The 17,584-nt window shown below is 43.7% G+C and overlaps 1 protein-coding gene across 3 annotated transcripts in view; it reads left to right on the top strand.

Moving 5' to 3' along the window:
* Window positions 1-17,206, top strand: part of CDIP1 (cell death inducing p53 target 1) — a 73,549-nt gene extending 56,343 nt beyond the window's left edge. For all 3 annotated transcript variants that reach the window (XM_068110499.2, XM_078774276.1, XM_078774277.1), the window contains 2 exons: window positions 4,287-4,533; window positions 15,835-17,206. In XM_068110499.2, coding sequence (XP_067966600.2) covers window positions 4,287-4,533; window positions 15,835-15,943 — 356 coding nt within the window. In that variant the 3' untranslated portion in view covers window positions 15,944-17,206. The remainder of the gene's footprint in view (window positions 1-4,286; window positions 4,534-15,834) is intronic.
* The last annotated feature ends 378 nt before the right edge of the window (window positions 17,207-17,584 follow it).

Genomic DNA, 17,584 nt, shown 5'->3' on the forward strand with positions numbered 1-17,584 from the left:
ACCTATACCAGTCAGCTTTCTCGTCATCATGAACGAATTTATCATTGCTCCAGACCTCAAGTCTTCTCTCTTCTCCAACTCTCTGATCTCGTAATCTTCGGTTTGGTTTCCACCCCAGCACTTGGCATGTTTCTTCTTTTAAATCAACAATAGATTGATGCACTAAATCAAAAGCAAAAGGATAATGTCATCACTCTGGATTTACTGAATGTCTTCAATACTCTGAAATGCAGCCTAGTTATTCACGCTGTCTGTCATTGGCATTCAGTGTACTCATTAAATGTAGTCTGATTTTATTTTTCCTGAAGCTACAGTGCCTCACTATCAGCCATAACCTGTGAACGGCATATCTGTAAACTGGTCATTGCCTGGGTTTCCAAAGTGTCTTCTAACACTGCCCATCACCATTATATACAGAGCTGAGTTCATTCTGAGCTGTGTAACTTGTTACAATATACAAGATTTATTCGGAATTATCAGTGATGAGTATGGCTCCTCACTTTGAGCTGGTGCAGCTCCTTCCCATATTTCTGCTGTGGACACAGTGGCATTCACATAATTTTGAATTATTAACCATCCTTGAATGGGATTCATAGTCCCAAGGTCTGCTTTGCAACCCACTGCAGACAGATTTGTGAGCTCTGAATTTGATATGGCCTCACTTTTGACCTCAATGCACTGACCCACTCTTCCCTACGTATATACCCAGTTCTCACAACACTTCTCACAACACACACTTCTCACGCAAATGAGGTCCTAAAGCCTTATTTTAGCGATGACACCTCAATAAGCGATGCCTTCTTTTATTTATTTATTTTGTACCTAAGTACTGTTATGAATTTTTGGGTAGGGGCATTTATAGATTTAGGTAGATCTGAGTAGGTATCATGCTTCGTCTGTCGTGATAGGGAATCTTGATGTAATTTATGTTAGCCCGGTTTGTCGGATCAAGTGTGCACCTGTGATCATACAAGGATGATCGCGTGATAGGTAGAATAGGGACTAAGCTAATTCCCCTGTGTGTCAGACCTGGTGATCATTCCTTTGTCTCTCTTATGGCAACACATCACATACATTAGCTAGATCCATTAGTGCACCACATTAATTAATTCCCCCACCGCCACAATGACTGACCAAAAAGACCGCCAGCAAACGGCCGCACAGTGGTACACCATGGCAATCAAACATTGAACAGGCAGGCTGAGAGCCATGCCCAGGAGAACTCGTGATGGACAGGAGGGGGAGGGGCGAGCAACACCAAGAGCACCGATTGGAGGGGTAAAGAAGGACTTGTGATTGGCCACCGACCAATGGCATGGGTGCAGGGCGCCAAGTGCTCGGCCAATAAGAGGACGATCAGTAGAATGACTGGCTGACCGACATTTTCTCTCTTCGCCTCTGCCTGTCTTCGCCATCTGCTTTTCTCTTCCCTTTGCCCTCTTGCCCTGGACTGTCCCTTTGTGCTGGACCTTCTCTTGTGGTGGACCTTGTCCCGTTTGGACCCTTGCTCGTTGGACGTCGGAAGGACGTTGGCACGCCGACGATTTTCTTACCCGGATTCATGCACGAACCTCGCGAACGATCGCGCGGGGACACGAGGCTTGGCGTGCAGCGGCGTCCGTGTGCCTGGTGGAGCACACACGGGGGTGGAACGAGGCCTACTTTCCACTGACGAGCCACGGTCGGACGAATGCGCTCGGAGGCGGATGATACTTGACGACTGCAGACTACTGATTGAGATAAGACACACCACAGAACACAACAAAACGGTTATTTTATTATCCTTCCCATCGTGTGTATTCAAAGTCTGTGAGTGGGGATATCCCAACCTAGGTTCTAGTTTTGTTCATCGTGTTTCCCCGTCCCGATAGTAGTTTTAAATAAAGCCTTTTATTATTTTATTTTCTATTCAAAATCCCGTGTTCGTGTGAGTTTAATCACTTTGCAGGTTGAAGACGCTGGCGCGCGTGGACCATGAAGCAAATCTCGCCGCTTCTTCCTCTTCCTTCCTTCCTTCCTCCTGCGCATGTATAGCAAATACGCCATTGAACGTCGCCTTGGAGTTAAAGCTCATTTTGGCCATCCGCAATTCCCCGGTCTTAACCGAGGGGCAATCGCGTGACAGTACCATATGTGGTCACAGTGCTTTGTTTTCTCTGTTCATGCTCGATGGGATCATCATGTGTTAGTCGTGGCCAAAAATATTGGCACACTTGCACTTTTTTTCCAATAACTCACAATTTTCTCCAAAAATAAGTTGAAATTGACAAAAGTATTTGGTCTTCACAATTATTTCTTTCACTGTTGATATTACAGGACCTTTGTTTTTGATTCAGAACTTAATATATCCTTTTAAATCAGAAAAAAATGGCATTGACAAAATTATTGACACCCTTGACCTGTGGTGAGTCACAGGTGCTAATCATGTGTGTTTGTGGTTTATAATATTTTACAAGCCCGGCTATGCCACTGTTAGACTTTCGGTCTTGTTTTAACAGTTCAGTTATGTAAAGGAAAATGTTATTCGAGAAAATAGTTTGATTTCACTTGTGTATAATTAAAATTTGGAGGATGATAGCAAGTGGAGGTGATAATCAAACTTATTTTCTTCCTGGAAGAAAATATTCACATTTGCTGTGGACTACACTGACATGATGCATACCACTTCCCAAGCATAATGATTGACAACAATACATGTTGGCAAGATGGTAAAATAGATCCAGAATTGTAGCAAAAATATTGGAGCAAGTTTCAAAAACAAGTCATCCAAAACCTTGTGTTTGAGGTCGTCTCTTTTCCTGCAAAAATAAGACGTACGTTAATGTTGTACTTTAAATTATATTGTGACGAAGACTTGCAAATATTTTACTTTCTTCAATGTACCACTTTGCACTCTGACAGAGTGTAGTTTGTCATATTCTGCATGAACATGAAAGTAGTGGACAAAAAAATGGAAACACCTAAGTAAATGAGGGACACCAAGCAGTGGCTTCCACACAGTTGTGACCCATGTGTTTATTAAGCAAATAACATCCCAGAATGCTTAGGGTTGTGTATAAAAATGCTGCACAGGCCTGGTTGCTGATGATTGTCTATCATGGCTGCAAGAGGAGGCCTCCCCAATGTCCCCATCCACAGAGCACTTGTGGTTGCCCATTAGTTTGATGAGCATGACACGAATGTTATTCATATGTTATGGCCTTCTCAGTCATCAGATCTGAACCCAATCGAGCATTTATGGGATGTTCTGGAACGATGCCTGAGACAGAATTTTCCACCTCCATCAAGCTGGTATGAGTTGATTGATTTTCTCGTGGAAGAATGGTTTCTATACTCCTTTCTGCAGTATTCCAGATGCTGGTGGACTCTGACGCATACAGCAGGACTGGTCGCATGTGGTGGTCCATTGCCTATTAAGTGACTTTACATTGGTGTTTCGAATTTTGTCCACTACCTGTACCTTCACGTACCTTTGTAAAATTATGGCTATATTTATGGAAATGGAGCTCGTATGAGGACGAGTCAATAAATGATACCACTTCTCATTTCAGTTTCATCACTAAACATGTGATAATATGCATGCCTATCTCTATCCATCAGTATAGGTTGGCACCCCTGCCTTGTGTGCTCATTGGGTGATGATCTGTGCGGTTGCAGATTGGCAATTCTGCATCATGTGAACAAGATGGTGGCACCATTAGAAAGTCTTACACATGACGAACAATGAGCATGCAGTTATCTACTTTATATGGTCAGGTGTGAGTGTAATTGAAATTTACAACAACAACAAAAAGAGTATAGAGCATGGGACATTATGCCTGGGCTGAGGAAGTGTATACAGGTGGATAGAAAAGCTTAACGAAGGCAAACTATGTGCGTGTGATGATCCGCTTCCGGTGAGGCCATGCCCGCACAGAACAACTCCTATGTGAATGAGCCTATCTGTAGGGATGGGCACGGGGACTAATATGATATTGCCAATTTGAAATTTGCCTCAACCATGCACACAATTGTCCAAGTCAACTTTTGAAAGGCATCATGCAGGTGGGTGTACTATGGATCTTGGAAGTGGATGTCAAAAAGGCTTTTTTGAGTGTCGAAACACCAGTCGTACATATTTCTACACTATGCATCAGGATGCATCTCTTTCCGCAGTGATTATGATGAAATTATGATGTGGGCTCACCTTAAGGAGATGTAGAAAACGAAATGGTGTAATGTATTGATCCATGCTCATGTATGCATTTTCATTCATGCCTGATGGCTGCTTCCTCTACCCTCTTCAGGATATTACAGTCCCCACATCGGCCCTTATTCGTCGTTTCCCCCTGGAATGCAACCCGAGAGTCCTCGCCCCAGTGCACCTCCTCCGCGGACCACACAGCCAGTGCTACAGCATCAAAGCAGTGTGCAGACTATGTCAGAGCCCATCGAACTGGTCTGCCCTCACTGCCAACGGCCAGTTGTCACACATGTCAACTACATACCTGGCACACTAAGCGTGGTCATGTGTGTGCTCTGCTGCATATTTGGGTATGTGTCTTTGTCTCTGTTCTCACTAGTTTGCATGCATCAATCATTTCAAATTGTGTATTAAGGATGATTGAAAGGAAGGGAAAACAAATCCTTGCCATTTCATTTGAACAATAAACAATCATCACTTACTACTATATACAAAAGCACCCTCATACTTGTAAGTTAAGATCGAGAATGTGTTCTTTCAATTTATTTTCTTATTCTGAATAAAAATATTCAAATAATGATTTGCAAAAGGCTTTACATGAATGAAAACATTTATTCACTACATCATACTAAAATACGCATTTTCCTGTCTGTCTGATGCATTCGGTCGTTACTTATCCAATCTCAACCAAACTTGCCAGGGAACTAAGGGTCATACAATGGAGGATGTAGCAACTTGACTTGCCTCATCCCCGAAGGGTTTACCACCTTGGATAAATGGGGTGTTAAGGTATTTACATAGCTTTTCGTGGGGCACACCTACCGGAAGTAAAAGTAATTATAACCACAAACTATTCAGTCAATTCTGTCCAACATTATTTTTGAACAGCCGCCACTGTAACACTGGACTGAAATACATTTTGAGGAAACCCGATGTACGCTTGAGACATTCTATTCCTATCGCGTCCCCCGCAGACTAACAGACTGGAGCTGCCTCGACTGGCTAGGCCTCTCTGTGTTATATACTAGGCCAATAGCCTCGCCTCGACTGGCTAGATCTGTTATCCGAGATAACTGATCTCGGCCACAATGATCTTTAGCTAATACAGGTGCTCAAATGTGTCTATGCATGAATGATGTATACCATTGACAGATTATAAGTGGACTGTATATGGATTGTTTTTAACCTTTATTGTGACCTTTATTCAAAGCATAACCCCATTCCTAATTGTCGCTAGCATTGTTTAATACTCACCTGAGGGAAATTTGGAGAACATTGGACGTATATATGGTCAGCATCACAATAATTTTAATGATATTACAAAATAATATTAACAATAATAAGAGTACGGTAATAATAATTCTTATAACATGGCTGAGTCTAAAGCACCATAGCCTAAGTGAGTGTGAAAATGTATAACTAAGGTGAAAAGCCACTCCCATAGGGAGTGAGTGTTTCTGGTTTGCAAATTGAAGGAAGCTGAATTAAAAGCAATGATTGCCCATTGTTGCTTTCACAATTTGTTTTTATAGCGTTGGTAACCAATACCCATAACCACTTGTTTCCTGCTTTAATGCATGTGCTAACTAGATGGTATTCATAGAATACTTACCCTGCGCAGTCAACTTGTTGTGACCCAACTCTTCTGTTTTTGAACATTGTTTTTCTTTGATCCAATATGGCTGCCAGACCACGTGAGCGATGACATCATAAATTTATATTCTCTAATATAATTGTTGCATAGATCACGCTCAATACATTTCAAGCTGATCAGACCAAGCGTTGTCCCTGTCGAATTATGACGTCATAATTATGGCACCAATGACGTCATTATTAACAACACCTATTCCCCATGCGGAGTTCTTTACAATGAGCCCTGTTTCAATTTTTTCCATGGAGTGGTTTTGGAGATATAGAGGTGCAACATTTTTCGGTTTTTCCAAGATGGCGCCTGTATCACATGACCTATGACGTCATGATTATCATTAAAATATTCTAAAGCAGGAGGCTCTCCTATGGTGAAAATTTCGTGTCCATCAGACCAACAGTTGCTGAAAAATATTCATGATGATCAGATGGATAAGTGTTATATATGTCGAATTATGACGTCATAACAAAGGCACCAATAACATCATTAACATATCTTATTCCCCAAGGGGAGAGCTTGACAATGAGCCAGGTCTCAATTTTTTCCATGGAGTGGTTTCAGAGATATAGAGGTGCAACATTTTTATATTTTTTCCAAGATGCCGTCTGTACCACGTGACCTATGACGTTATGATTTTCATTAAAAAATTATACAGGAGGAGCTGCACATATTCTGAAAATGTAGTGTCCATCAGTCTAACAGTTGCAGAGGATTTTTTGTTTTATTCATACTGATCAGATCAAGCGTTGTACTTGTCGAATTATGACGTCATAATTAAGGCACCGATGACATCACCATCAACATATCTTATTCCCCATGGTGAGTACTTGACAATGAGCCATGTTTCAATTTTTTGCCATTGAGTAGTTTGGGAGATATAGAGGTGTAACGTTTTTCCAAGATGGCGTCCGTACCACGTGATCTATGACGTCATAAGTATGAATAAAATAATTATACAGGCGGAGACGCGTGTATGGTAAAATTTTGTGTCAATCGGACCAACAATTGCTGAGAAAATGAATTTTTTAAATGCAGACATGTACGGCACACGGCACACATATACAGCACATGGCACACGTGCAGCACACAGCACACGTACTGACCTGAATGCTTAACCCTGATTTTTGCTTCACGAGCGCAGGGTAAAAATCAAGATGGCAACGAGTGAGTTAACATTGAATGTGGAGCAGAAATTCAATTTTGAAAAATTTTCCTCAACATGTACTTCAAGCCTATTTCAAGTCCTCAATACATCAAGCCGATTAAAATTTACAAGTGATTTGTTGGACATTATTATGATGGACTTGCAATATAGCCTTGACGTATGCCACGTATGCACACTCTCCCCTGAGGTGGCTCACCTGGGTTTGAATCTAGACCTTTCCAATAAATTTGAGGTCACGAGGTCAAGGTTATTTTAGGGAAAAAGAAAATCCTATTACCTACTGCGAGCAAATATTTCTGGTAATATATTGCATTGTCCTAATAAGTGAAGATCAGTCGTTTCCTTTTCTAACTTGGAATTCCCTTGACACCATGACGATGTGCCTTCGACTCACTCGGTCGGTCAATGTTAATTGGTACCAGAGATAGCTCAAGTTTAACTTGTACTATCCAAGTGTGCAAGTAGACTCAAATAAACTTTCGTGTCATATTTGAGACGATATACAAGGTGAATCAGAATAATGTGGAAACACATAAAACATATATATATATATATATATATATATATATGAGAGAGACGGAGAAGAAAATAAATAAATAAATAAATAAACCAACGAACACAAGTACAACAGTAGAGAACAGGGACATCGGGAGATCTGTGGGAGGGAGGAGGAATGGGGAGGGGAGAGGTATAAAACACATGGACACTGCTAGAACTTCGAGGAAAGAAGTCGGTATTTCAAAAAAGTGGATCTGGGGTGATTTAACGGGGGTAGAAAAGATCAAGGTTTTGGATGGGGGAAGATAAGAGATGGTGGTGAACAGCTGTTTTAAAGACCTGGAGGGAGGAGTGGGATTGAAGAGAAGGAGGGAGTTTGTTTTACGATGCGGCATAAAAGAGGAATGAAGGAGTGAAGGTGAGCAGAGAGTCTTGATTTTGGCAGTTTAACCGTAAGAGGGTTGCAGGCAGACCTTGTGCGACCTGTCGGAATATTTGGGGGACAGAGCACAGATAGAGCTGGGGGAGAAAGGCCAGCGAGGAGTCAGTAGAAGACAGAAAGACCACCAACCTGCCTGCGGTGAGTGAGTGAAAGGCCCTCGGAGTTAGCTTCATCGTGGGAGATTCCAATGATTCTGAAAGCTTTTGTTTCAACATCGCAAAGACGAGCTAGGTGTGAGGCAGGAGCACCGGCCCAGAGGGGAGAACAGTATTCCATTGAGCTGCGGATGAAAGCCTTGTATGTGGTGAGGAGCTCATGTGTGCCAAGGAAGGACTTCGCACGATGGAGGATGCCCAGTTGGCGACTGGCTTTGGAGGCCAGCTTGGAAATGTGGTTTTCCCAGGAAAGATCATGGCAGAGAGTGAGACCCAAAATCTTGTGACAGAACTTCTTGGAGAGGATTATTGAGAAAGTAGATGGGAGGGTTGTCCAGTCGGTCTTTTCGGAGAGACAAAGTGAGTGTGAGATTTGTCAGAATTGAAAGACATGTTCCACTTGTTTGACCAGTTTGTGATATTGTCCAGGTCTGCAGAGAGTGAGGAGGCTGCAGACTGCCGATCTGAGGTATGAGGAATGGAGCGGCAGAGAGTAGAGTCATCAGCAAAGAGATAGAGAGGATTTTCCAGAGAGTCGGAGAGATCATTGGTGAAGACGAGAAAAGCACAGGGCCCAGAACACTGACTTGGGGAACTCCAGCCTGAACAGGAAGAGGAGAAGAGAGAAATGCATTCAGGGCCACACGTTGACTCCGACCAGAAAGGAAGCCATGAGTGGAGATTTCCATGGATACCATACGAAGAGAGTTTGGTGAGCAGAGCTGGGTGCCAGACCGTATCGAAGGCTCGAGATATGTCAAGGGAGACAGCTCTGATTTCCTGTTTGGCATTGAGGACCTCCATCCATCATTGAGACAGCAGAAGCAGCATGTCCAAGGTAGAGTGACCTGGTATGAATCCAAATTGATGATCAGATCAAGCCATTGAAGAAGAGGAAGGATTTGATGTCAGAAGCAATGATCGATTCCATGACCTTGCTGATTATTGGGAGCAGGCTGATTGGTAATCATTTTATTTATTGGATATGTGCAAATGTGATTTTATTAATTTATTTATACTGTATAAATACATTTTCATACAAATTAATCATGGCATCTACTAAATAGTGTGTGTGTGTGTGTGTGTGTGTGTGTGTGTGTGTGTGTGTGTGTGTGTGTGTGTGTGTGTGTGTGTGTGTGTGTGTGTGTGTGTGTGTGTGTGTGTGTGTGTGTGTGTGTGTGTGTGTGTGTGTGTGTGTGTGTGTGTGTGTGTGTGTGTGTGTGTGTTTTGGCTGATGCACCTCTGACTGTGATTGGTGAGGACACGAGATCGTATGAGGAACCAACAAGTGCCATCTGCCTCCCCAACACATTGTCTTTCGCACATCCAGGAAGCATCACTGTTGTTATAAGCAGTTGGGAGTTCTATGCATACGGTTATTGAAGTTTTCCGACCGGGACAAACGCTGTGATATCACTGAGGTCATGATTGCAAACCCAAAAGGGCCTCCAGCAATGCAAATATGTCAAGGTTACATAGTCACAAAGCAGATGAAAAGTGGAGATATTGACTAGTTTCTCCCTTATTGGGGCTTGTCAGGGCAACACATCGCCGTTCCATCCACTTATGAAGCCTTTTGTTTTATATACTGGTTAATGATGCGCATCTATTCAGGGCTTCAAGCAGGTGGTGCACCATCATCTCATTTCATTCCCCATCCCTATCCCACAATATTTTCTAACTCAATTAACCCGACCGAACCCAAACCTCTACTTGCAGGTTGATGTTTTTCTTCCCCTCCTCTTTCTCTCCTCTTGTCCTGTACATTATTTCCCTTGCTTGCTGTGACCAACTGTGGCCTCGCTGTCAGTCCTTTTCCATTTCCCCTCACCCCACTCTTATGAGCCTTGGTCTCATGTAGATTAATAAAAACATGGTGTTAATTCAGCATAGGAATAACGGGGCAAATGGCTGCTTTCCGTGTACGAATTTCCTTGTTTAAACTACTAGCGGGGATACTCGGCGATGCCCGGTGCTGTTCTAATCATGTTGGCATTTTGAAAAAAAATGCTAATTTTGTATTGTTTTTCTATTTCTTGTGGGGGGCCTATTCAAAACACTTCCCTACACCCACTAAGGAATGGGGTTGGGGATCATTTAATATTACCTTTCGCATATCTACAAAGGCTTGTGTGTGTGTGTGTGTGTGTGTGTGTGTGTGTGTGTGTGTGTGTGTGTGTGTGTGTGTGTGTGTGTGTGTGTGTGTGTGTGTGTGTGTGTGTGTGTGTGTGTGTGTGTGTGTGTGTGTGTGTGTGTGTGTGTGTGTGTTATTTTTGTGTTATTTATCTACAAATAGAGCGATTATTTATATATATATATATATATATATATATATATATATATATATATATATATATATTGTTGCGGATATGGGACTTGGCCTCAATATCCGCTTGTAAATACTCCCCTATTTCCCCAATACTCCCCAACTATCCCCAATCCCCCATTCCCTAGTCCCATTGCCTGTAAATAACACTCTGTAGAACCGACCTTCCCCTTTTTCCCCCATTAAATGTCGTGCCCAGGTTCACCGCATCTCACGTAGACAACTATAGGACATCTTGCTAGTTATTCTTAGTCTATGTCAGTTAAGGACTCGTTTCCATTAATTCTGACTTTGTTGCACCAGAATGTGATCGTATGGCACCAGTAGTGAGTTTAGGACCTCCCCTTACCTCCTCCCATCTTCCCCATGAAACAACAACAACAACAACAACTACAACTACAACTACAACTACAACAACAGAGGAGAATGGGGGCGGCGCGGCGCGGGGGAGTGTGCGTCCTCACACCGGCTCGGTTAGCCGCCATTGAACATGCGCTCCGACGGGGTTACCACGAAGGGGCTCCCTGTCAGCCCCTCGTCAAGGGCGGAGCCGGTAACCCCCCCGCACGCACCCAATGAGAAGCAACGGGCCGATTCCATCTGGGGCGGAGCTAACGAGCCGAGGGCGTGTCACTCCCCGCCGGATATACGCGGCGACTTACCGGATGTGAAGTCAGATGCGCCCCGAGCTTGAAGAAGAGCCAGTCACCACCTCCGAGCGCTGAGTGAGACCTCCCGCATCTCTGGGCCGGAGCGGGTCGATTCTGTCCTTGAGCCAAGAGTGCACCTTGAGCCATCGACTACCCGCTTTCCTTGCCATCAATCCCCGTGTGAGTCAGTTTTGTCCCGTTTATCTGTCGTCTGTCGGGGCTAATATAAGAGTGTGTTTAAGTGCCTGCCTTTCTATGCTGTCCCTCTTGTCGTTGTAATCTGACCTTCCGCCCTAATATAACCTCCTCCGGAGGTCTTGAGCACTGAACCCTTGGTGTCGTGTCATTTTAATCCAGCCGTTGTGTCTTTTCCATCATTGATTTAGCATAGCGCGACTTAGTCAACGTTCGAGTATAATCGGGTAACTTGTGCGGACACGGCGGCCATTCCGCTCGGCCCACCATAACATCAAAGTCGTGTCTGTAACAATTTACCCGATTATACTGTCGGACAAATTGTCGGACAATCGAATCCGTCGGACAAATTTTTTGTCCACGGCGAGACATCGACACGGTCGGGCGTACATTGCGCCCGACGTTCGAACGCAAAATTTGTATAGGCGAGGCGGAGAAATTTAATAATCAATTGGGCAAACGGAGCGCGATATCGCGTCTTCGTCAAATTTAAATTGTGTTTTTGGAATTGAAATAAATACGCGCGCGGGGAACGACCTTCCGAAAAGCGGATGTCGGAGGTCGACGAATTGGAGGTACGCAGTGAGGCTTCCGTCAGCGTCGGGAGTGAGCCGGAAATGGGGGATATGGAGGATAGCGTTGGAACTTTCCCCGCCGCTGGGACGGCCCCGATAGATCCCACTCCTGACACCACTTGTCACGTAACCGTGATTAACACCACAGTTACGGATGGCCGATTGCGAGACTTACACTCCCGAGGCGAAAACTCAATAGCGGATTCCAAATCGAACACTTAAACTAAACGCGCGGAATGGCGGACACAGCGGAGCTCCCCCCCCCCCCCCCCCGCCGCCTTATCTATTAAAATCAAACACCCAGGAAACTGCGTTCAGATATATACAGAAAATAATACAAGGATTTATTATGGAAAAGTAAAGCCAGTGAAAAAGCCCGCCGGTAAATCTAATATCCTAGATCGGGACGTCCCCACACGACTGACAGCAAACACAAAACGAGGGAGATGAATTACGAAAAGAATACGTCACGTCGTTCAAAAAGTACGCGGATGCGGGCTTATCTTGTCTGTCTTTCGTCGTCTTTGTGGCGGCCGTCCAACACCGCTCCTTTCGGCCCGATCGCACACCACGAGGTCCCTCGCTCCAAGTCCCACAAGGCCTCGCTCCAAGCACCACGCGTCCGACGCAGGCCAGCGGCTCCACACGAGGTCGATCTCCACAAGGTCCGTGCACCAAAGGTTCGACGTAAGCTCGAACTGCTGCCTCTGCTGAGTGCCAACTCTCCACGAACTCTCTACGAACTGCCAACTGTTCAACGAACTGTCTCCGAACTGCTCACGAACTGTTGCGAACTGCTGCGAACTGCCGTGTGCTCCGTGTGCTCCGTGTGCCCCGTGTGCTCTGTGTGCTACGAAATGGCGTCCGACCGTCGCTAATATCTCTGGCCGATGACGTCACATTGGCGCTCTCCTCAGCCAATAATAGCCTCCCAACTCGCCGGTCACGCCCTCTGCGGCATCCCACTCCTGACACCAATTGTTACAGACACGACTTTGATGTTATGGTGGGCCGAGCGGAATGGCCGCCGTGTCCGCACAAGTTACCCGATTATACTCGAACGTTGACTAAGTCGTGCTATGCTAAATCAATGATGGAAAAGACACAACGGCTGGATTAAAATGACACGACACCAAGGGTTCAGTTCTCAAGACCTCCGGAGGAGGTTATATTAGGGCGGAAGGTCAGATTACAACGACAAGAGGGACAGCATAGAAAGGCAGGCACTTAGACACACTCTTATATTAGCCCTGACAGACGACAGATAAACGGGACAAAACTGACTCGCACGGGGATTGATGGCAAGGAAAGCGGGTAGTCGATGGCTCAAGGTGCACTCTTGGCTCAAGGACAGAATCGACCCGCTCCGGCCCAGAGATGCGGGAGGTCTCACTCGGCGCTCGGAGGTGGTGACTGGCTCTTCTTCAAGCTCGGGGCGCATCTGACTTCACATCCGGTAAGTCGCCGCGTATATCCGGCGGGGAGTGACACGCCCTCGGCTCGTTAGCTCCGCCCCAGATGGAATCGGCCCGTTGCTTCTCATTGGGTGCGTGCGGGGGGGTTACCGGCTCCGCCCTTGACGAGGGGCTGACAGGGAGCCCCTTCGTGGTAACCCCGTCGGAGCGCATGTTCAATGGCGGCTAACCGAGCCGGTGTGAGGACGCACACTCCCCCGCGCCGCGCCGCCCCCATTCTCCTCTGTTGTTGTAGTTGTAGTTGTAGTTGTTGTTGTTGTTGTTGTTGTTGTTTCATGGGGAAGATGGGAGGAGGTAAGGGGAGGTCCTAAACTCACTACTGGTGCCATACGATCACATTCTGGTGCAACGAAGAGTCAGAATTAATGGAAACGAGTCCTTAACTGACATAGACTAAGAATAACTAGCAAGATGTCCTATAGTTGTCTACGTGAGATGCGGTGAACCTGGGCACGACATTTAATGGGGGAAAAAGGGGAAGGTCGGTTCTACAGAGTGCTATTTACAGGCAATGGGACTAGGGAATGGGGGATTGGGGATAGTTGGGGAGTATTGGGGAAATAGGGGAGTATTTACAAGCGGATATTGAGGCCAAGTCCCATATCCGCAACAATATATATATATATATATTATATTATATATAAAACACACACACGCACAACTTTCCTTTTCTTTTTTTTCCAAAATATTTGTTTTGCTGTAAACACTCACCAACGGACCTCTGAAAGTTTGTTGAAGATCCGTTCAGCCATCTCCGAGAAAAATGGCAACACAAAAACGGACAGACAAACTTATAGTATAGATTTATTCAGACAAGACTACTTGTATACAAATAATTATTAAGTAAGGGAGTACTGGATGGTATCAACACAGCTTGTCTTTTGCATGATAAATTGAAGTTTAAAATTTGATCAATTAATAGGGTATTTTGCTTAAAAGATACGTACATAGTTAATACCATAAGCTGTTGTAATTCATTAAACCTGCAATCTGACTTGGTAATAAAATAATAACTTAGTTTGTTTTCCCTCTGCATTACTCAGCCACGTATTGTATCAATGTGCAATTACAAGTAATAAAACAAGATTTCATGATACTTGCAAAATCTACCCACCCCCGCAAAAAAAGTTGTTATGGATACATCAAATTGTCCATTTCATTAAGATTAAAATTGACGATCTTGATCAAAGCTCGGGTCAGTCGGATTAAAATTGATGATTTTTCAGATGAAAATTGATTATAGAAGTTTCACCTTCGACCTTTTGACCTCAAATAGTTTGTTTCCCAATTCAGTGAAGTACTTTGTAATTGCTGTTTAATTTTCAAGTCACTCGGATGAAAAATGACTTTTATAAATTTGACCTCAAGATGACCTTTGACCTCAAAATCAACAGGCTTTTTCCTTATGACCAACTCTACCATCTGATGATGTTTCGTGAAGATTGGCTTAAAATAGTGACCTGTAGTCGATTGAGACAGACAGACAAACAGACAGAATGATGCGCAAGACCAACCAATATACTTGAAAAATCTTCGATTTTGCAAGTAATAATGCACAATTTATTATTTATATTTTTAATCACTGACACCACAGCATAGTTATTCAGCAAACGGGTTTGTGATTTCCTTTCAGGATACTCGGCGATGGTTTGTCTCCGGGTTTGTGGGTTTGTCTCCGGGTTTGTGTGTTTGTCTCGAGTGTTTAGATTTCCTTTCTTAACACTCAATGCTTATGACACTGTTCACTTTCTACAGTATATTGTTGATTTGTTTTTGTCCATTACAACCCAATTTTTTTTGCATTGCCAGTTAAGCACTAATATTGCCTAATGCCCTTGTTCTACATTTAATAAATGTATAAGCACATCCTAAACCTTGACAAATGGAGGAAAATAACCTGTCTTCAAGTTTAAAAGCATGAAGAAAATAGATGGGTTGAGATGCTTACTGTGGGATTAAACCAAATCGGGGCATATTTGGGGATGGCAATTGCACAGGGATAATTTTTAAAGGTTTTTATATTTTTTAATTTAATTTAATTTTAATTTTTTAATTTAATTTTAATTTTAATTTTTTAAGGAACGTTGATGCAGTCGGAGGCCATGAGGCCCACCATAGCCTGTGCTATTATTACCAACTTAAAATATATATATTAATACCAACTTTTTTGAAATACCGACTTAATTCCTGGAAGTTCGAGCAGTGTCCATGTGTTTTTTTTGTTTGTTTTTACCTCTCCAACCCCCCCCCCCCCCCCCCACCCCCTTCCCATGTCTTTTCCCCCCAAGCCGTCTCCCTCTCACAGATATTCCGCTGTACCTGCTCTCCATCTTGTTCTCCCACTCCCTTTATCATATGTTTTATGTTTTATGTGTCAGTTTGCCTTTTTGTGATTAATGTTAGCTCTTGCACAAGCCTCGATCTTGTATACAACAAAAAAAGGTGTCTTTTTGTATTGTTTTAAATATCTTACTAAGAGTAGTGTGGTTTGATTCAAGCTCATGCCTGTGCTGCCTTTGCAGGTGTGATCTTGGCTGTTGCTTCATCCCATGTATCCTGGACAGTTTCAAGGATGCAGAGCATTCATGCCCCAACTGCAAGGCCAACTTGTTTGTGTACAAACGCCTGTGAGCCAGCGCAAGCTCTCATTCCACCTAAACAAGGCTCACACGACTGGAAATTTAAGGCTTGCGGAGTCTATATGCGATGCCACGTTGAACTATCGTGGATGGCACGCGTGTCGAATGGCAAAGGTGTGGAATAATGAGCAGTTGGCTTGATGCGTGCGGTGTTGTGATTCGGCCCTCTGGCATGTACGTCTCCGTACGTGAGCTCCTAACGTTGTGCCATGAAAAGCAAATGCATGCCGAAGCAGGCCGTTTCCTCCTTGGGTGGGGGGCACGGTTGGCCAATATTTATGTAAAGCTTTACGTTGCACTTTTATGATATTTTAGAGAAGCCTTTAATCTCACTTTTTAATGTTTTCCTGCTGGACCTGTGCTTCATTGTTTCATTCCCTTTTTTTTTAGATACAAGTCGGATTCATACTCTTGCGTTGCGATTATTGTTTTTTTCTTTACTCTTGACTCGCTGATTCACCTGCACTTGTAAATGAATTGCATATAACAAAAGTTTGTTTTTGAGAAGCGTACCCTGGAAATTGTAACTGTAAAACGCACCCAGTCAGTGTGCCATGAACAGAAAGAAACTAAAGCATTTTTTTTTAAATCAAAAGCACTGGCATGCAATGGCCTGCCATCGTTTGAAGTGAATTTGTTGTGCTCGTTTTCCCAAGACAAAATTTCCATCCACAAGGTTTGCCCAAGTGTGACTGGGGTTTTGAAAGTGAATTGGCCAACCGAATCGACATGTAATGGCGTTGTTGTTTACAGGGTATCATTTTTGAGACCCGTTTTGCATTTGATAGGGGTTGGAGTGGGTGGGTGGCCAGGAGGGCCGGGCTGGCCGGAGGAGGTTTAAGGACGTGTGCCGGATACTCTTTGTAAATCTGGTTCATCTCGATGGTGTGGCGGACGACACATCACTTATTTGCATGCTGCAGAGCCACTGCGACACGTGCTCTCCATGTTCATTCAGGTTATATTTTGGTTATTCTCTGAATTCGTTTGAACTGCTTGGCTTTGTTGCAAGCTGCAACAGTTTATTTTAGTCTGCATCGGTGTTTGGAAGTCGCAGACAACACTTTGGCTGACACCTCTAATGGAGCATGCTACCTTTGCAAGTGTTGTGCACATAGGCAGAAAGTTTGCACAAATGTTTTTGTTTTACATTTATTTTTTCCCTTTTTGTTCAACGCTTTATTTATCCTTGATTACATTGGTATGATAACTTATGTGCAGTGGCTGAATACTAAATTAAACTGCTAGTTTGTGATATGAGTGACTTTACCAGATTTGTTTTTGTCCATTGAATACACGACATGGTCGAACTGGCATGGTACAAATTGGTGCCTTCCTCGAACTTCAAATCTGTTCAAAAGTCCAGAAAGATTTAACGACTCAAGTGGGAGGCATGTCAGATTTGTCTTCAACAGCTGATCCTTAATAGTTCAGGCCACATTTGTATTATTGTCCTCATTCACCAGAATTGCACATGAACTGCTTCCTAACCAATCAAAATTGCTCCTCCAAACTAGATCATTCTGGTCAGGCTTCTGATCATTTGAAACATGCTTTGATTCTACCTGAGTTTTGTTTTCTCTGAGTCTACCTGAGTCATTCTACCTTGAGTTTTGATTCTACCAAGAACTAG

This window comes from Myxine glutinosa, chromosome 3, assembly GCF_964187855.1.
Source record: "Myxine glutinosa chromosome 3, kmMyxGlut1.1, whole genome shotgun sequence".
NCBI lineage: Eukaryota > Metazoa > Chordata > Myxini > Myxiniformes > Myxinidae > Myxine > Myxine glutinosa.